Source organism: Vipera ursinii (genome assembly GCF_947247035.1).
Source record: "Vipera ursinii genome assembly, chromosome: 6".
NCBI lineage: Eukaryota > Metazoa > Chordata > Lepidosauria > Squamata > Viperidae > Vipera > Vipera ursinii.
The window spans coordinates 89,416,390-89,439,353 of record NC_139515.1 but is presented as its reverse complement, the minus strand read 5'-3'; the positions used below and the strand labels follow the sequence as shown (position 1 = coordinate 89,439,353).

The following is a 22,964-nucleotide window of genomic DNA, read 5'->3' as shown; positions in this document are numbered from 1 at the left end:
AATAGTTACATTTAACAAGCCCATCCATCCATCATTTTTGCTTACAGAGCCAGATGTGACTTCGGACATCCTGCAAGAGGCCAAAGTAAACCTCATCCCCATAACTACATGTAACAGCACTGCCTGGTACAACAAGAAAATCCACCACAACAACATCTGTGCTGGGCACGAGCAGGGAGGCATCGACACTTGCCAGGTAACAGAAAAAGAGAGCTGGAAGGGACCTCGGAGGTCTTCTAGTCCAACCCCCTGCTCGGGCAGGAGACCCTGTACTATTTGTCAGTCCTGTCCCAGCGTGGGAATTTGGGAAAGAAAGACCCTCGACTCCGTATCTAGTGAAAGGTATACTTTTACTGAATCCAGGTGGTTACAGCATAAGCAAAGCCAGATCTGAGAATTCTTGCATAACTCCAGTATTTTCTCTTTCTCTCAGGCCCTCCCCTCTGGTCATCCTCTTTGTGTCCAGTGTGGTTCGAATTAGTTGGTTTGATAACAGACCTGAGGTTTGACACCTCTTTGATGGGCGTTCACCTGCCGGTTGCCCTGTCTGTGTCCTTGGATCATTCAACCATTATCTCTGCTTGACACCTCTGGTTCCTGTCAGCCCCCCTCCCTACATCCCTCCATCCCCACCCCCCACCTTTTATGGCAGGCTGCTATCCAAGCGAAGTAGGGCTGAAGTGGTTTTATGGCAGATCTGATACTATTTCAGACAAATGCTTGTCCAGTCTCTTCTTAAAAACCTCTACTGATCGATCGATTAACAGAGTAACAGAATGAGAAGGGACCTTGGATGTCTTCTAGTCCAGCCCCTTGCTCAAGGCAGGAGACCCTATACCGTCTCTTCTTAACAACCTCCAGTGATGGAGCACCCACAACGTCTTGCGTACAGTCACCCATGCACTTGTGACCTCTCGTCTAGACTACTGCAACGCTCTTTACATGGGGCTGCCCTTGAGAACCACTCGGAAGCTTCAGCTGGTGCAGAGTGCAGCTGCACGAGTTCTTTTGGGGGTCTCCCGATACTCCCATATTACACCTCTGCTCCGTGAGCTGCACTGGCTTCCAGTTGCCTTCCGAGTGAAATTCAAGGTGCTAGTGATGACATACAAAGCCCTACATGGCGTGGGTCCGGACTACCTACGGGAGCACCTACTGCCAGTGTCAACATCCCTCCGTCCTGTGCGCTCCCACAGAGAGGGCCTCCTCAGGGTGCCACCGGTCAGAGAATGTCGGCTGGTGACCCCCAGGGGGAGAGCATTCTCGGTGGGTGCACCAATCCTTTGGAACCGCTTACCAGCTGAAATCCGGATGGCCCCCGACCTTCGCTCCTTCCGGCGTGATCTAAAAACTTATCTATTCCAACAAGCCGGCCTGGCCTGATGGATTTGGGTTTTAAAATTATTTATCTAATGTATTCTTATTTTATTGCTCTGTACACCGCCCTGAGTCCTCCAGGAGAAGGGCGGTATATAAATCAAATAAATAAATAAATAAATAAATAAATAAACAAACTTCTGGAGTCAACTGTCCCACTGATTTATTGTTCTCACTGTCAAGAAATTTCTTGTTAGTTCTAGTTTCATTCTCTCCTTGATTATTTTCCATCCGTTGCTTCTTGTCCTGCCTTCAGGTGCTTTGGAGAAGAGGTGGACCCCTCCCTTTCTTTGTGGCAGCCCCTCAGATACTGGAATGCTGCCCTCTGCATCCACAAGAAATCTAAGTCCAGCCCTCCTTGAATTCCATTGACTTTAGTCTACTGCCAATTTGCCTTGACTGTTAGTAGATCAGATTCTTGTAGAGAACTAGCATGGATTAAACTTGTACATGTTTGAACAGCCTGGCTTCCTGATTTCTCGACAATCTTTGTACTTGATGTTCTTCCCCTTCTTGTTCCTGCAGGGTGACAGTGGTGGTCCTCTTATGTGTCGGGAGCAAAGATCCGAGCGCTTCTGGCTTGTAGGCGTCACCAGCTGGGGGTCTGGCTGTGCCAGGATCAGGAGGCCGGGCATCTATTCCTCCACACAACATTTCCTGAACTGGATCAAAGACGTGACCAAGGAGAACTTTTTCAAGACTCCTCGCCCGCCCAAAATAAGACCCCCGATCGTCCCCACAGTAAAGCCGCTTGATCAGCTGTGGCAACAAACCCCCGCCTCGAATGCAAACCAGCAGCTTGAGAGCTGGATTCAACCCACGCCGAAGCCTGTGAGGCTGCCTTCTGCAAATGAAATCCAACAGTTTGAGAACTGGGCTGCAGCTCAGACAAGGCCTAGTACACAACCCACCACAGCGTTCACAGTCCCTTGGCCTCAGGAGCTTCTGTCATCACAGCCACCAGCACCAACGCTACCCCTGCCAACACTACCCCCACCTCCCCCACCCCCACCCCCTCCTCCTGTTCAGATGCCCTCCACATGGGGTTCACAGAATGTGCAGAACTGGAACCAAGGCTGGGCTCCAATTTACCGCCCTCCCCCCAGAACCAGACCCCCTGTGGTACCTTGGCCAGGATATGGTGCACAGCAGCCCCAGACATGGGGCAGTGTGGCTGTCACCAGGCCAAGACCTCAACCTCCTTATTATGGTGGCTACTACCCAAACTGGAACATGGCCAGGCCTCCCCTTCGGACCACTGCCCCTTCAGCATGGTATCTCCAGAAATGGCCTCGTCCAACTACACCCATGAGTTACCTTTGGTACTCAAGATGGAGCAGATCCCCTAAGTAGCCACCGGGTCCCGCCCCATAACCAGGCAGTGATCTTCTGCCTTTCCCTGCCCATCGGTCAAGCAAACTTCAAGGGCATACAGTTTGGGGGCCTGTCCCCTCCCTTCCTCCTTCTCCAGGTCCCGAGCTGGGTGGCCCAAGAGCACCTTTTAACAGATGGATGTAAATGGAGTCAGGGATGAGACACAACAGATGCTGGAGGTGTGCAGTAGTAAATCACCCACTGTTGCAGGGGTTAGCTGTGCTGCTTGGTCCCAGGGCCTTGATATTTTGGAGGACTCATGGGGGTGTGTGCCTATCTGAATAAGGAGACACCTGGATCATTCAGTAGCTTGGTTCATGCCTACCAACTATTTCAAAGAGAAGACGGGAGGCTGTACCCTTCCTGGGGCTGCTCTTCTGTTGAGCAACGTTTGTAATTCTATATTAGCAATAAAGTGGTGCTTCTTCTAATGACTTGCATGGCTTATTCCACTGCACAATGCTCTTCATTTATTATATCCTTTAACATGTTGGCATCCTATCTTTCTGGGCCCAACATCCAGCTAAAATGGAAACGGTATGCCAATAAACAGAGTCTTGCAAAAAAAAAATTCAGCCTAGAAAAAGGTGATGTCAAGCAGCAGCAGCAGCTAGAGCCTCAGAGTTGGTGAAATGAGAAACTACCTAGCTTTTGGCATAAGATGATAGCAATCACAATAGCACTTAGACTTATACACTGCTTCACAGTGCTTTACAGCCCTCTCTGAGCAGTTTACAGAGTTGCCTCTTGCCCGCAACAATCTGGGTCCTCATTTTACTGACCTTGGAAGGATGGAAGGCTGAGTCAACCTTGAGCAGGTCAGGATTGAACACCTGGCAGTGGGCAGTGAGTTAGCTTGCAATCCTGCATTCTAACCACTGCTCCACCAGGGCTCGTAGCTGATGATCATGGTCAGGAGTGACAATTTTCTAGCTGTGTTTGATCTTCACATCTTGGATGAAAGCCTCTCTCTAGCTGTCTGAGTGGATCAAGTATGTGTGAGATGCATCGTTTCTTACTTGCAGATGTCCAGCTAGATAGAATAAAGTTAATATCTATGTTGCCACACATGGTACAATTGGTACTTCTGCCAAGCCATCTGTCAACTTATGAACTTGAAGTACAGCTTAGTCCTGTCATCTTCTGCTGCTGAAATGCATTGAAAATTGCTGTCTCCTTGTGAGGAGCAGTCGTCTGGAGCACATGTGGGTGATCTCCCATCCTCCCTTTATTAGGAGAAATTCCAAGGAACAGATTTACTCACAGGTTCCTTGGCTCTTGCCACTTCTGCAGAGCTGTCTTCAGTTCACCATACCTCCCCTGGAAATTTTAGGTCTCAAATATTCTTAACTATAAAAAATCAAGCATTCTTTTAGTCATGAACTTCTTCACTGTTTTCTTGAACTTTAATCATATACGTTTGATGCATTTAGGACTAGTTTCTTCACCAAAAGTTCTTGTGGCGTATAGGAAGGGGGGAAGTTAAACTCCCACAAGATAACCCAGGTTACCTGTATGGACTTCCCTAATGTACAATTCTGGGCAATTTGCAAACACTCTGTGCCTTTTGGTTGCTAATCATTGTCACTGTGCTAAAGACTTGAATATTTGTTCTTACACAAAGGTGGCTTTTAGTGAATCTCTAACTTGTCCTTAGCTGTCAAACACAATCAATAATAAATCATATTTGAATATTTTTTCCACCATTTTCCGATCAGGTGATCAAGTTACAAATCCCAGGCTGAAAGTTCATGGACCCACTGAATCTTCTCCAGAATGCCAGAATTTGTGGGCATCCAGATTGATCTAGACCACGAGTAGGCAACCTTGGCTCTTTTATGACTTGTGGACTTCAACTCCCAGAATTCCTGAGCCAGCATGTCCATAAGTCATAAAAGAGCCAAGGTTGCCTACCCCTGACCTAGACTGTGGGATGGTAACTTTGATCTGAAAGCTGTCTGGAGCCAGAATCAGAATAGTCCAATCCTGGTCAAAACTGGAGTTTCCTCTTTAGCAAAAAGAGAAGCCCTAAACAGTAGAAGAAGCCTATGGTTCTTACCCTGCTTTCCTGTAATCCTTCAGTTAAAATAAATAACAATAACAATGTGGTGGCTCAGTGGGTTAGGACCCTGAGCTTGTTGATCAGAAGGTCGGCAGTTTGGCGGGTCGAATCCCGAGTGCCGCGTAGCAGAGTGAGCGCCTGTTACTCGTCCCAGCTTCTGCCAACCTAGCAGTTTGAAAGCACATAAAAAAAATGCAAGTAGAAAAATAGGGACCAGTACGGTGGGAAGGTAACAGCGTTCCGTGCGCCTTTGGCATCTAGTCATACCGGCCACATGACCACGGAGACGTCCTCGGACAAGCGCTGGCTCTTCGGCTTTGAAACGGAGATGAGCACCGGCCCCTGGAGTCGGAAACGACTAGCACGCATGTGCGGGGGAACCTTTACCTTTACCTTTATATGAAAGAATACAGTAGTTAAGATAGCTCTCAGGTTATTGCATTGATTTAAAGCAGTGTTTTACCATCTTGGGAACTTTTTGGGAACTTCAACTCCCAGAATGTTCCAGCCAGCAATGCTGACTGGGGAATTCTGGGGATTTAAATTCATGTATCTTAAAGTTATCAAAGTTGGGAAATGCTGCTTTAAGAAGTTGTGCCACTTTGCAATCCCAACTTTAAAGTACACTGACCAAACACTTTGAGAATGCTCACTTTGTGTGTCTAACAAAATGGGCCTTCTCGTATTCTACAGATATTTTACTCACGTCGTCTGGGGGAAAAAAAAATCTGCCCAAATAAATGCTCTCAGAAAACATTCATTGGGAGGCTGGTAAAATTCCAATTCACCAAACTAGATTCTGCTATGAGAAGTGAGTAGCCCTGAATTCCCCCCCCCACAAACCAGATTTATTTGGAAACTCAACGACTAGAGGTTTTAGATGCTGTCTCACTTCCCCTTCTCAAAGCTACAGTCTCCACAGAGCAGATGCAAGTGTGATTCATTGAACTTGATGGGCTGACTGTTTTTTTAAAAATCAGAACTTCCCTGAAGAACCAGAGGGAGCAATGAAAAAAGCGATCAGCCTAGAATCACTATGTAGTCGCAAATGAACTCCATCCAATTACTCTTGACCGCCACTGACCTTTATTTAATTCTATCCAGGTGCTGACCTGGTTGAGAAGATTCTTGCGCATAGGCTCTTAGCAATAGATCAGTTAAATCGGATTGTCTTGCGTGGACCTGGTCTCTTGCCTCTGACACGGACACCCGTAGCCCTTTGGCTTGCTGAGATGTCTCTGCTTTCTGTCCTCATTCCCCCGCGTCTTCCTGGTGGATCCCCCTCGTCTTGCTTCTTCCAATCACCCACTTGCCCCCTCCCGGGTTGGGCAGTAATCTCGAGCTGGGTTGCTGAGGAGAGAGAACCAGGATTCCTGGGTTTTATGATGTCACGTATTCTAGGAAGATGCAAGAGGAGAAGCACGCATCTGGACCTGCCAGGAGATGGGATGGCAACCCTTGGATCCGGTCCGTGTTGCAGATGGCAGCTTCTGGTCCTTGCCCTGGGGCAGCTGAAGGTGGCCCCTGGAGTCGCTTCGCCAGTCACAGAGAACACCTGCGAGTGAGTGCCAAAGGGAGGCTCCGCAGGACTGCCCTGTGGGCAACACGGCCACCCCTGCCCCATGGGAGGCATCACTGGGCACCTGCCTCCTGCCAGACGTGACTGTCTTGTCTGCGAGACACGGCAGGCCCTGAACCCGGGGGTGGGGCCAAGCAAAGATTCCAGATTAATAGCGTTAAAGCTGTGGGAAAGGAGGATTTATGCTCCAGGGTGGAGAGGGCGGCTTATCCCTACGGTCCGTGGCTCTTATCTCCTGACCACTCTCCACGTGCTTCTCTTTAGTGGCGTCTGTGGACGGCGTCCGTTGGCAGCTAGCCACAGCCTGCTGCGAGTCATAGGGGGCACCGACGCTCTGCCGGGGACGTGGCCGTGGCAGGTCTGCTTCCAGCTACCATCGCAATTGGGCTACGTCAACGCCTGTGGAGGAACGCTGCTCAGCGCTCGCTGGATCCTGAGCGCTGCCCACTGCTTTGAGAAAGATCAGTGAGCAAAAGAGGGGGTGCCTTTTGGGGGGTCGGGGGTATGCTGCAGGGCCCTCCAACTGGGCAGCCAGAGCCTCAGGGAAGTTAAATCCATGGTCCATCGATAGGGCCAGTCCGGCATCGATCCACATGCAGGCCTCTTCTGCTTTCCTCCAAAGACCTTTGAGGTTACCAAGGGACCCATCCCTTCCTCCCTCTCCCAGTTCAGCTTCCTTTCTCAGGGTGACCGCTGTAGTTTGGGAATTGATCTCTCCCAAAAAGGAGGACAGCAAGCAACAGGCCCTGAGCTGTAGATGGCTTACCACCTTACGACTTCCTTCCTTCCTTCCTTCCTTCCTTCCTTCCTTCCTTCCTTCCTTCCTTCTCTTTCTTTCTTTCTTTCTTTCTTTCTTTCTTTCTTTCTTTCTTTCTTTCTTTCTTTCTTTCTTTCTTTCTTTCTTTCTTTCTTCTTTCTTTCTTTCTTTCTTTCTTTCTTTCTTTCTTTCTTTCTTTCTTTCTTTCTTTCTTTCTTTCTTTCTTTCTTTCTTTCTTTCTTTCTTTCTTCCTCCTTCCCTCCCACCTCCTTCTCTCTTTTTTTCTTTCATGTAAAAAATGTTTCCTTATAAAAGTTATATGCCTCGCTTTAGTGTCTCTCTCCTCTTACATTGGTTTCAAGGAAGGAGGGAAGGAAGGAAGGAAGGTAGGAAAGGAGGAAAGGAAGGGAGGGAGGAAGGAAGGAAGGAAGGAAAAGGAAGGAAGGAAGGAAAGGGAAGGAGGAAAGGAAGGGATGAAAGAAGGGAGGGAGTGAGAAAGGAAGGAAAAGGAAGGAAGGAAGGAAGGAAAGAAGGGAGGGAGGGAGGGAGGAAGGAAGGAAAAGGAAGGAAGGAAGGAAGGAAGGAAGGAAGGAAGGAAGGAAGGAAGGAAGGAAAGGAAAGGAAAAGGAAGGAAGGAAGGGAGGGAGGGAGGGAGGAAGGAAGGAAAAGGAAGGAAGGAAGGAAGGAAGGAAGGAAGGAAAGGAAAGGAAAAGGAAGGAAGGAAGGAAGGAAGGAAGGAAGGAAGGAAGGAAGGAAGGAAGGAAGGAAGGAAGGAAGGAAGGGAGGAAGGGCTGTCCAGCCTTCCTGCTTCTGTTGCCCTTATCAGCAGGCCCTCCGCCCTCTTCCTCCAGGGCGTCCTCCGGGGGTCCTGGGCAGACCCTCTGAACTGCCTTCTCCTGACCTGGAGCTGTTCTTTGTTCCAGGGAGATATCCTGGTACAGGGTGGTGCTTGGGCTCAACCGGATCTCCCAACCTGGTCCTGATGCCCAGAACCGTCTGATCAAGAGGGTGATCAACCATAAGCTATACAAGAATGAACTGAACATCCCAGACGGAGGGATACAATACGACATTTCCTTGGTGGAGTTGACAGAGCCGGTCCACTGCAATGACTACATCCAGCCGGCTTGCTTGCCTGACAAGAGTGTGACGATCTCAAAGCTTGTCCAATGCTCCATCAGCGGCTGGGGAACCATGGAGGTCAAAAGTGAGGGGCTTGGGGGGGGGGGAAAGGGCCCCTGAAAAAGACCGGCTCACCTTAGAGGCTCACAGCCAAGGTGTCCCTGGCATCTCCAACGCGGAGCAGCCTCCCTGGGGAGACTTGTAACGGTGCGTTGTTTTCTCCTGCTTGAAAATAACAAAAAACAAAGTTTGAAGACCCCCAAACGGTCTTCACACTGGAGAAGGCAGGTTGGAAGAGACCTTAGAGGTCTTCTAGACCAACCCTCTGAGAGAGTTCAGCAGCCTGGTGCTTTCTTCTGTCTTCTCTTCACAGCCCAGAAGCGGCCTGATGTGTTGCAGGAGGGAATTGTTAAACTCATACCTCAGCACACCTGCAGCAGCATTTTGTGGTGGCACAAACGCATCAGGTCTGATAACATCTGCGCCGGACACGAGAAGGGAGAAATCAATACGTGTCAGGTAGGGGGCTGGTGACTTAGTTGGCCCCCACGCCCTTCAGTGACTCGACTAAAATTTCAGAGGTTGACCTCCAGGATGTTAAGCCTTTCTTCCGAAGTGGGCTTCTGGAGAATAGTTGTTCATGTTTGAAGAACGCTGTGGTGACTTTTTCACCATGGTGAACGTCTGTGATCGTGCTTCTCAACCTTGGCAACTTTGAGATGTGCGGACTCCCAGAATTCCCCATTCAGCCACGCTGGTTGGGGGAATTCTGGTAGTTGAACCCAGAGGTGCTTTTCTCAGGAGGCAACTGGACTTTCTTATTTTTCCTTTGAAGGCATTTCGCTTCTTATCCGAGAAGCTTCTTCAGGTTCTGACTGGAGGGTGGGGAAGGGAAGGATTTATACTCCTTGCAGAGAGCTGGTCCTTTGCAGGGTTTTAGAGAGCCGCTGAGGCCACTTGGAGGTTTGTTTGTGTCCTCGGGGTCACCTGAGTGCTGCAAATGGGTGTGAAGCCTTCTTGGAATGGTGCGGGAATACGAAGGGATTTCCAGAAGACCTTGCCAACGACAGGAAGAGTTTCCGCTTCAGCCTGAGATGCAGACGACACAGAGACTCATCCCCAACAGCCTGTGTGCCTGTTTTCAACAGTGAGGGCTGCAGGGCAGAGAATATCCTGCAGCCAAGAAGGCTCCACACCCATTTGCACTGTTCAGGTGACCCTGAGGACACAGGTAAACCTCCAAATTCCCTCAAGGACTCTGGGAAAGACGCAACCTCTTCTCAGTGGCAAGCACTGCCTACCCTGGTCCTCCTGGCCCATTAACGATGCCCTCTGTTGACAGACAGGTTCCAAATGCCCGTTGGCTCTTGGTGATGACTTCCTTCTGCTTGGCAGGCTGTGGCAACCCTTGGCAGCCCGAAGCCTGTCTGTCAAGATCATCTAGAGGAGTTCACATCTCCTCAGGGGTGTCTGTGGAGATCCCCTGTCAGTTAGGTCACGGTTGCCCCAAAGGTGCTTTTTCTTGCTTGCTTTTTTTTCTTTGAAAAGGTTTCGCTTCTCATCCAAGAAGCTTCCTCAGTTCTGAAGAACTCATGGTTTTTGGAGGAGAAGCGAAATGTTTTCGGACAAAAAAAATGATCTTCTCAAGGGCGGCACTGAACGTTACAGGGACGGGCATGGGAGAATCCAGTTGCAGCCGTGGACGGTCTGCTGATGGCCACCTTTCCCCCTTCCGGCTTTAGGGTGACAGCGGAGGGCCCCTCATGTGCAGAGAAGAGCAATCCGAGCGGTACTTGGTCGTGGGAGTCACCAGCTGGGGACCCATAAGCTGTGTTAACTTTCGGAAGCCAGGAGTCTTCACCTCCACCCAAGTCTACCTCGACTGGATCGCAAGCATGACCAAAGAGGATCTGCACAAGGCCACCCACAAGCCAGTGCTGGCTGAGGTCTGGCCTCCTGAAAAGCCATTGCCAACATCCCCCACCCAATCCAGCACCCCAAGGGTGACGTGGGAGCGTCCCAAGCCCCCTCCCCCTCCCAGGCCTCCAACTTTCCCTTCACTCACACCTGGGCCCATGATTCCCCCTACATCAAGGCCCAGGCCTCCCCCTCGGTTCACACCTGGGCCTAGGCCCCCCCCTCCCCCTCGGTTCACACCTGGGCCTAGGCCTCCTCCTCCCCCTCGGTTCACACCTGGGCGTAGGCCTCCCCCTCCCCCTCCCCCTCGGTTCACACCTGGGCATAGGCCTCCCCCTCCCCCTCGGTTCACACCTGGGCCTAGGCCTCCTCCTCAGTTCGCACTTGGGTCCAAACGTCCCCCTTGGTTCGTACCTGGGTATAGGCCTCCCCCTCAGTTCACTTCTGGCTACAGGCCTCCTCCTTCCTCTCGGTTCACAGTTGGTCGCAGGCCTACCCCTCCCCCTCGGTTCACACCTGCTGCCAGGCCTCCTCCTGTGTGGAAGCCCTCACAATGGTACCTCATGCCTCCCACACGGTGGTACTTAGTTCCTGGGACAAGGCCGTCAAAATGGGGAACCATAACTCCTTCGTGGAGAAGAACCCACTCTACTCATCGTCCCTGGACAGGGTCTGCCCTATGGGGTATGACGCAACATTTGAGGACAACTCCCAGGAGGTGGCACTACAGGGCAAGGCCCGCTGGAGGGTTTGGGCAGGCCTGGGCCTTACGTCAATTACAAGAGCAACCAAACCCCAAGTTATCACCCCCTGGTCATTATGTCGCTTACAACTGGAACCCGAGTTTTGCCCAACCTGGCAGTCAGTCTCCTGTGCTCTTGCCCCCAAGAGGACCCCAGAGGGGGCAGATATCTTAAGAGAAGCAGGAAGGAAGACGCTCCGGGTGGCCTGGTCCCCATCCTTGTTTGACCATAAGCCAAAAGTCATTTCTTCCACTGGGTTCCCAATCCCAGCCTCTTGTTCTTTCCAACCTTCCCGGTTGAAGTTAGGAGATCTTGCTACACACTGACTTCACCTTCTTATAACTAACTTTCATTGGAATTTCTCATAGGACTTTTATTTATTTATTTGGTTCTTTAAAGTGCACGTTGAAATAAAAAAAAATATTAAAATTAATATCGGACGCGTGACGATCTTTGTGGTCTGGAATTATACACTGGGAAATTAATCCTCTTCGGATTATATAAAAATGGTGCCAATGTGGATTAGGGGAATGAGAAAGAAAGGAGAACTTTTTTTTATTTTTATTATTTATTTATTTTTAAATCCCATTTATATCCCGCCCTTCTCCGAAGACTCAGGGCGGCTTACAAGCTTAGCAGTAGCCTTCATTCTATGTATATGCCTGCTTATTAGGGCTTTCACACACACACCCCAAGCCGCATTATTACAAAGTCAGCTTATTGCCCCCAACAATCTGGGTCCTCATTTTACCTACCTGGGAAGGATGGAAGGCTGAGTCGACCTTGAGCCTGGTGGGACTCGAACCTGCACTAATGGCAGGCAGCTGGTGTCACTTAAGGAGGCATTAGCCCACTGCTCCACCAAGGCTCTTTGGAGTTCCCATTTTCCTTCGCCCAAGAAAGTTGAAGCCACTTAGAAGCTGGGTGAAAATTGATGTTGCAGCGATGATGGAGATTACATTGTCCTTCTCAATAGAGATGATCCTTTTAGATATTTGCAGGTTGCTATTATATTTCTCCTCCATCGTCACTTGGGCAAACTATGCATGGAGTCCTTGTTGCTCTCTGAGCTTGGATGTTTTTCTTGCAGACATTTCATGACCCAACTCAGTAATATCATTAATGATACTCTGCGAGGGTAGCATTGATGAGGTTACCGAGTTTGGTAATGAAATGCCTGCAAGAAAAAGAACAAAGCTTAGAGACCACCAAAGTCCCCAGAGTCGTCCTCCTTCCTCCTCCTTCTCCCTTGCAAATCCCACTCCTTTCTAGCATTGATGATGTTTCCTAGTTGGGTCATGAAACATCTGTAAGAAAACAGTCAAGTTCAGAGATGATGTTTCCTAGTTGGGTCATGAAACATCTGTAAGAAAACAGTCAAGTTCAGAGAGCACCAAGGACACCTCAGTCCTTTTCTCCTCCTCCTCCTCCTCCTCCTCCTCCTCCTCCTCCTCCTCCTCCTCCCCCCTGCACAAACCCTACTCTCTTCCCTACTTGGGTCATGAAAAATCTGCAAGAAAACCACTAAGCTCAGAGAGGACCAAGGACACCACATTTCAACCCAAGCTACGAATATACTCGTCTATCAGTAGCATCCGCACCCGTCACCATTCCCAAGGGACTTGGCTTCCAAGCCCTTTCCCATTTTGATAGCGCTTTTCTGAACCCGCTCCAGATAGTTTACATTTTTTTGTAAATGTAACTGGAAAAAAGTCCTCCGAGAAGAGTCCAGCCTGTTGCTTGCTCGGATGTCCCGTTGCTGCTGACCCAATAAGACAGCTGGCATTGCCGACCCCTCTCTGCCCCCACGTCCCACGGGTTCCATTCCTCAGCAAGGTTGAGTGGTTTTGAAGGCCACAGCCAGGTGCCAAAGCGGGTCCCTGGCCTTGACCCTTCTAAAGCAAAGAGCAGCAAAGACTTCAGTGTGATGTCATATTGTCTGTTGGCTGATTGGCTGGGGACTGAAAGGACAGTTTGTGACATCATGAACCACGGGAGCAGGAGGTGGGACCCGACACTTGTTGAGCGATGTAGGATGAAGAAGCTGCTGCTGCTCCTTTGGGCCGTTGACGCGCTCTGTTTAATCTACGATAATGAAGAGGACACTTGCACGTAAGGGAGGGCCGCAGCTGGAGGGGGTCACTTCGCGGTCAACATTCGGATGTCCTGGTGGCCGGAGCAGGAGGGGTGGTTACGATGACCTTGAGGTCCTGCTGGGGTTTGTCCCAGAAGTGCCCAGACTGTCTGGCTGGACCCAGGAGGAGGAGGAGGAGGAGGAGGAGGAGGAGGAGGAGGAGGAGGAGGAGGAGGAGGAGGAGGAGGAGGAGGAGGAGGAAAGGACCTCGGTTGCCTCCCATATTTCTTTCCTGCCATTCTTCATTCAGTCTGATAACAGAAAACTTCCTCCTGAGGTTTCTTCTGAGAAGAACATCTTGGTGGAAGAAGATTCTTGGATGAGAAGCGAAACACTTTCAAAGGAAAAAAACCCAAGAAGGTCTAAGTTGATTTTGGGAAAAAGGACCTTAGGGACAATCATGATCTGGACGATGGAGAATCTCCATGGACGCCTTGCAGTCTTAGTTCAGTTGTCTTTCCAGGCACATCAATGGGCTGGGTTCATACAACTCTCCTCTCTCTCTCTCTCTCTCTCTCTCTCTCTCTCTCTCTCTCTCTCTCTCTCTCTCCCTCCCTCCCTCCCTCCCTCCCTCCCTCCCTCTCTCCCTCTCCCTCTCCCTCTCTCCCTCCCTCTCTCTCTCTCTCCCTCCCTCCCTCCCTCTCTCTCTCCCTCCCTCTCTCTCTCTCTCTGTGTATTTGCTGATACTCTACAGGTAGCCCTCAACTTAAGACCATAACTGACCTCAAAATTTCCCTTGCTAAATGAAACATTTGTTAAGTGAGTTTGCCCCATTTTACCATGTTTCTTGCTGTTGTCGTTAAGTGAACCACTACAGCGATTAAGTTAGTCAAACTGTTGTTAAGTGAACCTGGATTCCCGCTGGACTTTGCTTGTCCTAAGTCACTTTTTTCAGTTGTGATTTGAACAGTCACCAAACAGACCGTTGTAAGTTGAGGATTGCCTGTACATAACCTTATATCGGTCATGGGTGTATAATGTGTTTTATTAGTCTTGTACATCGGCGATTGCAGGACCTCAGAGGAGGCCGTAGCTAAATCAATTGATCAATTGCTCCCTTTTTTTACCGCAGGAGGGTGTGTGGCAGCCGGCCACTAGCCATGAGCCACAGCATGCTGCGGATTGTGGGCGGGGTCGATTCCCTGCCAGGAACGTGGCCCTGGATTGTCAGCTTCCAGTTCCCGACCCGGCAGGGATTCCACCATTTCTGTGCCGGCTCCTTGATCAATTCTCGCTGGGTTATTTCGACGGCACAATGTTTCCTCATTCTAAAGTAAGCAAAACAAAAAACAACAAACAGCAGAATGTCCCGAGATCAGAAATGGGAACCAGCGTCTCTCTAGGTCAAGGCTCCTCAAACTTGCCCCGTTTGTGACTTGTGGACTTCAATTCCCAGAATTCCTCAGCCAGGCATGCTGGCTGAGGAATTCTGGGAGTTGAAGTCCACAAGTAGGAGTCTTCCAACTTGGCCCTTTTATGACTTGTAGACTTCAACTCCCAGAATTCCTCAGCCAGGCACGCTGGCTGAGGAATTCTGGGAGTTGAAGTTCACAAGTAGGGGTCTTCCAACTTGGCCCTTTTATGACTCATGGACTTCACTTCCCAGAATTCCTTAGCCAGGCACGCGTGCCTGACTGAGGAATTCTGGGAGTTGAAGTCCACGAGTCATAAAAGGGCCATGTTTGAAGACCCCTGCTCTAGGTAGTTGTTTCTCAACTGTAGCGCCTTGAAGATGTGTGGACTTCAATTCCCAGAATTCCCCAGCTAGCCAGGCTGGCTGGGAAGTCCATTTTTCTTCAGGTTGCCAAGTTTGAGAAGTTTTTTTCTTCAGAAGTTGTCATACTAGTTTGGGGTCCCACAGGTGCTTTTTCATGAGGCAACTGGATTTTCTTCTTTCTCTCTGAAGACATTTTGCTTCTCATCCAAGAAGCTTCTTCAGCTTTGACTGGATGGTGGGGAATGGAGCTGAAGAAGCTTCTTGGATGAGAAGCAAGATGTCTTCAGAGAGAAAGAAGGAAGTCCAGTGTCTCGTGAAAAAGCACCTTTGGGACAACCGTCACCTGGATGACTGAGAACCTCCACAGACATACTAGCTGGGGGAATTCTGGGAGTTGAATCCATGTATCTTCTGATTGCCATGGTTGAGAAGCTGTCACACTGGAGGGGGGGAAGAGTTGATGGCTCTTTTTATCTCTTGGATTTAATTTGCACCTTCTTGGCTTTGACTTCTTCCAGACTGGCCCAGTTGACCATTAAGAGAAATTGTACTGTGTCAACCATCTTATCAAGGAGAGATCCAATCTATTCCCATTCTCTCCATTTCACTTGATCTCTGGATGCCACAATTCCAAGTTACTTCAGCACTAGAAACATGGTTATCAAGCTTGATCTCTGGATGTTGCCATTTTAAGCATTCCGCACTAGAAGCATGGTTATTGGAGTCTGACCATCTCTAGAAAGTTGCATGCTTCCAGCTACGATCCAGATTCCATTCAAAATGCCTTAAGGGGTCTCCCCAAAAGAAAGAAGTGTTAGAAACATGCAAATTTCTAGAGAAAAGAAACCCACAGAAGTCTGGAGATACCTCCAGAAGGTCCCACTTCAACTAGAACGTAGAATAATATGTTGGACCTTGGAGGTCTTCTAGCAGATGTCTTTTCACGGTGTGCTCTTTGGCCTTTCATCCTAGACTCACCACCATTTGCTTGATTTGCTGGGGGTGGGTGGGTGGGTTTTGAGACTCTTTGATTTCTCTTGAGTCTGGGGGCTTTCTCGCACTTGTCGTCCACTCCCCTCAGCATAAGAAATAATCTTAGGAAGGAGACTTCCTTCAAGGCTCCTTTCGTCGAGCAGGTAATGAATGAGAGGCTACATGACCCCTATGCCAGGTAGATGCTTGCTGTTTTCCTCAGATAAGGAGGAAGGATCCATTCTTTTAACTGAGCCCCAAATTCTCCACTCTTCCTCCTCCTTCCCCTTTGGCATCCCAAGTCCCTAAACTGCAAGGGCTAGTGTGGAAACTGAGGTCAGGATCCTGGCCATTACTGCCTTCCCGTTCCAAGACATCAATGGACCTCTTAAACGTTGACCTTGCCTTATGTAACGTGATCTCCTGTCTCCCTTCTTACCCAGGTACCTTAAAGTGGAGTACTTCAGGCTGCAGATTGGGGCAACCCAGCGCTCCAAACCTGGGCCTGATGCCCAGAACCGGGTCATCAAGAGAATGGTGCAGCATGCTCAATATGATGAAGACAAGCACTTGAATAACGTTGCCTTGGTAGAAATGGACAAACCCGTCATTTGCAACGATTATGTCCAGCCCGCCTGCTTGCCAGAGGGGGACCTGGACATAGACTCGCTCACCCACTGCTATATCTGTGGCTGGGGCATCACGATCAGGCAGAGTGAGAGCCCCCAAAATTAAACAAATCGATAATAAACCCCTGACCCCCATCCCTATCCTCATGAAAACCGGGGCTTTAGGTACCCTCTGGGTTCACTTCCACAACACATCATCACGTTTGGAGAAAGGTCTGAGAGACACCCAGCCATTGCGTCAGGAGATCTTGAAGGCATCACACTATAGTTTTAGGAAGTACCAAAAACAATGTGGTGCTGTGGGTCCTAGGATGGGCATGGGAATATTGGAAGGAAAATGGGAAAAGAAAATGGGGAGGAAAAATGGGTCCTCTCCGATAGCATCCTTGGTCTAGTGCAGGGGTAGGCAACCTTGGCTCTTTTATGACTCGTGGACTTCAACTCCCAGAATTCCTGAGCCAGCCATGCTGAGGGGAAAGGGAGAGGTTTCCAAGCTGAGCCAGGCTGGCTCAGGAATTCTGGGAGTTTATTTATTTATTTATTTATTTATTTATTTATTTATTTATTTATTTAGTTACATTTATATACCGCCCTATTCCCTGAGGACTCAGGGCGGTTTACAGGGAATTAAAAAATCCACCATACAAAAGTTAAAAAACCAAATTAAAAAATATTAAATTGACCCTGTATACTTAAAACCCCAGTTAAAAATTTCTCCTCAGCCTGGGCCTGAGAGCTCAAAGAGCCAGGTCTTCAGGCCCCGGCGGAATGATCGGAGGTCGGGGGCAGTCCTCAGCTCCACCGGCAGCTGGTTCCAGAGGGCAGGCGCTCCCACTGAGAAGGCCACTGAGTTGAAGTCCACGAGTCATAAAAGAGCCAAGGTGGCCTACCCCTGGCCTAGGCCTAGGCCGCTTTATGACTGGTAGACTTCAACTCCCAGAATTCCTGAGCCAGCCATGCTGAGGGGAAAGGGAGAGGTTTCCAAGCTGAGCCAGGCTGGCTCAGGAATTCTGGGAGTTGAAGTCCACGAGTCATCAAAGAGACAAGGTTGCCTACCCCTGGCTCTAGTGAATGCAGGAAGGAGAACATTGTCCTACGGTTGACCCAGAGTTTGGCCACTCCTGTCCTCAGGAACCTTTGTTGCATCTCCTTAAAGATATGTCTTTGTTCATATCTTTATATCAGGCTCAGTGATTGGCGGAAGCTGAACTAGAGAGCCCGGTGAGCCCAAAATAATATTTTAAAGAAATGCTTCTCTTGTAGAGGTAGGGATGAGATGAGCTTGATGTTCCAGTGCATTCTTTTGAAGGACAGGACTGGACACTACGTCCCTCTGACTGCACTTCCAAGCTGTCCAAACAGTTTCAAAAGTTAGTGGTGCCATTCACAACCACATTCTAAACTTAGAAATAGAATCCTAAGCCTGGGAGGGACCTCGGAGGTCTTCTAGTCCAGCCCCCTACTCAAGGCAGGAGCCTTATACCATCCCTGTCAAATGGTTGCGCAGGGTAACTTGATTAATTTAAACTGTGGAGAGGGTTGGGGAGGGATGTGAGTTTCTTGCACGAACCCAACCTTGTTAGTTTAGGATTCGGTGCGTAGTGTGAAGCCAGTAAGGGATTTGATTCAATAACAAGGTCAACGGCATTATGGGAACTTAATCACAGTACAAACAGGGGGACTTTCCAGAGTGGATCTCTGATATTCATTCCTTCTGTTTGCACCTGAAGCCTGGGGTTAAGAGGTCTGCTGAGTCTCTGGTCAGGGACTGGATACCGGTGGGGTGACACAACCTTCTCTTCTGCTCACAGAGGGAGCCAAATATTCGGACATCCTACAAGAGGCCGAAGTGTCACTGGTGGCCAGAAGTGAGTGCAACAGCTCTGAACGGTATTCGATGCTCATAAGAGAGGAACACCTGTGTGCCGTGTCCGATGATCCCACAAAGGGCAGCTGCCGGGTAAGTGTGCCAAGGGCAGAGGCCTCCTTCCCTTGGAACTGCTGTTCAGGCTCGCTCTCCTCCTCCAGGATTTGAGAGGCGCCAGAGAGAGAGAGAGAGAGAAACAGAGATAGTCCTCCTTTAAGGACTACTTGCTCGGCAGTCATTAGAAGTTACAACGGTGCTGAGCAAGGGCACTTTTCCAAAGATGCTTTTTCCAAAAGGCAAGTAGACCTGGGTTGTTGTTGTTTTTGTTTGAAAACATTTCACTTCTCATCTAAGAAGCTTCTTCAGTTCTAACTTCAGTTCTTAGTTCTTCACCTAGAACTGAAGAAGCTTCTTGGATGAGAAGCAAAACATTTTCAAACAAAAACCAAGAAAGTCCTGTTGCCTTTTGGAAAAAAGCATCTCTGGGACAACCATCACCTGGATGATTGAGAATTTCCATAGACCAGAGGTCCCCAACCTTTTGGGGCACCAGGGACCGGTTCCGTGGAGAGAAGTTTTTCCTCTGGACCAGAGACGGTGCGGTTTTGTGTGCTGCCTGCATCCCACAGATGGGGCTTTGCTTGTTTGTGCAGACTGGTTGCTGGCCTGCTGAGGCCCGGTACTGGTCCATGGACCGGGGGTTGGGGACCCCTGCCATAGACAACAAGGGGACTTACGACTGGTCCTCGTGGCTGCGGCCATCCTAGCATCCCTGGGATCGTGTGCTTGGCAACTGACTCCCACTATTTGCAAACTTCACTGCTGACGTCTGACAGTCAAGGAGGAAGCTGACAGGAGGTCAGAAATGAGGATCACAGCAAAGCGGTCAGTTTAGCCCTCTCTGCTAACTCCATCAACTTTGGCAGCCATTCATCCATTGTGGGATTACTAAGGATTTACAAAAGGGCATAAAAGTGATTGCTGAGTCTTCTGCCGTTGTGCATGCCCAGCGACGAAGTGACGCTCCGCCCCCTGGTTATCTCTCCTCTCCCTCTTCCTGCAGGGTGACGGCGGTGGACCCCTGATGTGTAGGACGCCCCACACTGAGCGTTACTGGCTGATCGGTCTCAACAGCTGGGGCACCGGCTGCTCCAGTGCCAAAGACCCCGGAGTCTTCACTTCCACCCAGTCCTTCCTCACCTGGATCAGGGACATCCTGGCGAACCCCCCCGCCTCTGGCCTCTCTCCTCCGTTCAGACCAACCACGCCCCGCACCCCTCCTCCTCCGCCCCCAAGCCGGTTCACGGGAGTGTATTACCTCGACCCCATTTATAAGACGGTCAATGGGATGCTAGTTGGGTACTTCCCAGAGGCAAACACGCATAGCCTTCCAACACGCAAGTGGAGGCCGCCGGTGAAACGCACCACCTGGCCTTGGTACACAGGAACCCCAAGGACATTCTCACCTTTCACCTTCCCTCGGATCACACCACGGTGGCCAACTCCCACCACGGCCTTCCTAGGCTGGGGCAAGGGACCTAGCATAATTTATAGGCTGCCCCGGAGAAAGTACACCGCTGTTCCGCACACCACGTATTTTCGGTGGCGTCAACCTCAGTCCTGGAACAGGCGCCCTCTTTAAGGAAAGCGGGGACTTCCATCCCATCGTGGCCTAGATGAAGCAACCATGGCCAGGCTTTTTCTGGGCTAACCCCTACCCCCCAGCTCCTGAACTCTTGGCCACCTGCATCCTACTTTTCATTTGCCCCATACTTTTTAAATCATTTATCAGATTTCTGTACCACTTTTTATCATTTGTCAGATTTCTGTAGCCACGTTTATAAACTCTGAAACAGAGTTGGCCCCTAGCTCCTGGCCCCAAGCTCCACACACCAGCTAAATTTCGGACAGCTTAGGAACATGGCTGCCAACTTCCTTCCGGAGCCCAGAGAGGCTTCTTAGGAAACCTTATTCGGACTAGGGTGCCAACGGCCTGTTCCAAGGACCAGGAGCCAATGTTCTGGCAAACAGCCTGAGGTCCGTTTCTGGAAGGAGAAGAGCTTCATCAGAGCCCCCACGGCTTCACACCGTCACCTTGGTCGGCTGAACTCCAGTGAATTCTGGCAGCTGCTCTCCTGTAGAAACACACCCCAAATAAAATGTTTCCTTCCAGAAATGTGTCTTATTTATTTCATGGAATACTAAGAAGTTTCTCCAGGCACGAGCAATATCTTAGCATTGGGCAGCTGGGAATGAAAAGTAATTGTCCACCATGTCCAGAGAGTGGAGATATCTACTGAGAAAGAAAATCAGAATTTTTGCGTAAGATGATTTTTTGGGGCTGAGGAACTTAATTTTAAAAAAATGGCGTTAGCAGAAGGGCCTGTTATGAATACTGTTTAAAGTTTGGAGAAATGTCAGCCACAGCACTGTTTTCCTAGGGCAGGGGTAGGCAACCTTGGCTCTTTTATGACTCATGGACTTCAACTCCCAGAATTCCTGAGCCAGCATGGTTCACCATGGAAACCTCTCCCTTTCCCCTCAGCATGGCTGGCTCAGGAATTCTGGGAGTTGAAGTCCACGAGTGATAAAAGAGCCAAGGTTGCCTACCCCTGGCTCTAGTGTCTCCTCAGGAGACATTCAGGACACCTGGGACGATTTCATCGCAGCCACGCTAGAAGCAGTTAGGTGGTTTTCTTCCTTGAGTATCGAATTATAACATCTACCCCACTGTAATATAATTGCTATATTATGGTGATTTTAATAACAGAATAATAGAGGTCTTCTATTCAACCCCCTGTTCAAGCAGGAGACCCTATACCATTTTGGGCAAATGGATGTCCGGTCTCTTCTTAAAAGTCTCTGGTGTTGGAGCACCCACAACTTCTGAAGGGAAACCATTCCACTGGTTGATTGCCCTCACTGTCAGGAAATTTCTCCTTAGTTCTAGGTTGCTTCTCTCTTTGATTGTTTTCCATTATGTCCATTATATATATAGAATTGAAGGTATAAGAGCAACGTTTCGACGAAATCTCAGCTACTAAAATTGTTGGCTGGGCAGCTACAAAAATAGGAAAGTGATTGAAGCCTGGGAAACGGTTCCCTTGTCAGTCAACAGGGATGCTGATTTACCACCAGCTTATCAAGTACTTATAAAGTGCCGAGAGCTTGGCAGCACGAAACAACAGCCAATCAGTGGCCATCAACACACCAATCAACCAATAGGAGGGCACTACATAAATATGACTCATAGAATAGCCCAAAGCACATATTCCGGTAGAGAGAAGTTCCATAGGAACTCAAGTCCAGCTCAAGTCCAAAAGCTCGGAAGAGTAGACCTCTGGTCCTGTTGATTGATTCAGATTGGATCCTGTAATATTATCCTGGGACACACATATTTGCCTTTGTTCACCCCTCCACCTTTCCTGTCCTGCTGTCCCTGGACTCAGGAAGGCCCCCAGACGGAGGACCAGGAATGATGGGTGCTTTTCAGGAGGACCTCCCAAAATGCAGACCACTCCTCCAATGACGCGGCTTAGTCTCCATCATCATCTGGGCCAGATGTGCCAAGGCATTTGGAAGGGGACAAACGCTGCTTGGAGCTGGCGGATTCTGTATGAGGTCATATTGCCTGGGTGCTGATTGGCTACAACCGGGCTCCGTGCACTTGTGACATCACGGCTGCTGGGAGAATGAGGGAATCGGAGGAGCATCTGGAGCTATCAAGAGGATGAGATGCATTCTCCTTCCACTCCAGATCCTGGCTTCTGTCTGGCCCACTCACACCATAGTTGATACTTGCGAGTAAGTAAGTGAGAAGAATGAAAAAGGAGGATGGGCCCGATCCAGAAAGGGCTCCAAGAGGCAACCCTTGGAGCAAGGCTCCCAAGTAGATTACGTGCTCGGGAGAAGAAAGGTGGGCGTGTGGGTGAGGGGCCAAGCACCATCTTGGCTAGCATGGCTAGGATTATAGAGCTGTGTGGTGGCGCAGAGGTTAGAATGCAGGACTGCAGGCTAATTCTGCTCGATCCTGACCAGCTAAAAGGTTGAGTCAGCCTTCCATCCTTCCAAGGTTGGTAAAATGAGGGCCCAGAGTGTTGGGGGCAAAAGGCTGACTCTGCAAACCGCTTAGAGAAGGGCTGTAAAGCACTGTGAAGCGGTATACAAGTCTACGGGCTGTTGCTATTAGCTGCAGAGAGGGGGCACGTGGGGTGATGGCCACAGTTCTGCTGCTAGTCAGGAACCAATGCTTGTTTCCCCCTCCAGTGTTTGCGGAAGACACCCCTTAGTGCCAGGACATGGCCGAAGTGAGCAGGTGGTGGGCGGAGCCGATGCCCATCCTGGGGCGTGGCCTTGGGTGGTCAGCTTGCAGCTCCCCACGATAACAGGACACAAGCACAGCTGCGGAGGGTCCCTCGTTTCAGGCCGGTGGATTCTCACTGCAGCCCACTGCTTCTTGAACAAAAGGTGAGACCGTCCCACCATCGTCCTAAATATGAACCGGTTGCCAAGTGGCTGATCACGTGACCACGGGGATGCTGTAACGGTCCTAAGTCTGAAAAAGGTCATAACACCCTTTTTCCCGTGCTGTTGTAACTTTGAACGGTTACTAAGCGAACTGTAAGTAAGTCAAGGACTACCTGTAGTTAACCCAAGCTGAAAATCCTGGGGATAGCTGGATGAATCAATCTTTTCACAGCTGTTCCCGTTGCAG

At 49.7% G+C, this 22,964-nt stretch overlaps 2 protein-coding genes across 2 annotated transcripts in view; one reads left to right on the top strand and one right to left on the bottom strand.

The window, feature by feature from the left end:
• The window catches only part of SHANK3 (SH3 and multiple ankyrin repeat domains 3), a gene marked incomplete at both ends in the record, with an annotated part of 484,200 nt that overhangs the window by 306,970 nt on the left and 154,266 nt on the right, over positions 1 to 22,964 (bottom strand). The gene's annotated exons all lie outside the window — the stretch shown is intronic.
• Positions 6,262 to 10,402, top strand: ACR (acrosin; the record flags this gene model as incomplete). Its single annotated transcript, XM_083366605.1, has 6 exons — positions 6,262 to 6,374; positions 6,657 to 6,857; positions 8,073 to 8,356; positions 8,645 to 8,790; positions 10,014 to 10,217; positions 10,313 to 10,402. The coding sequence occupies 6 exons, from the start codon at positions 6,262 to 6,264 to the stop codon at positions 10,400 to 10,402; spliced, it is 1,038 nt and encodes a 345-aa protein (XP_083222731.1).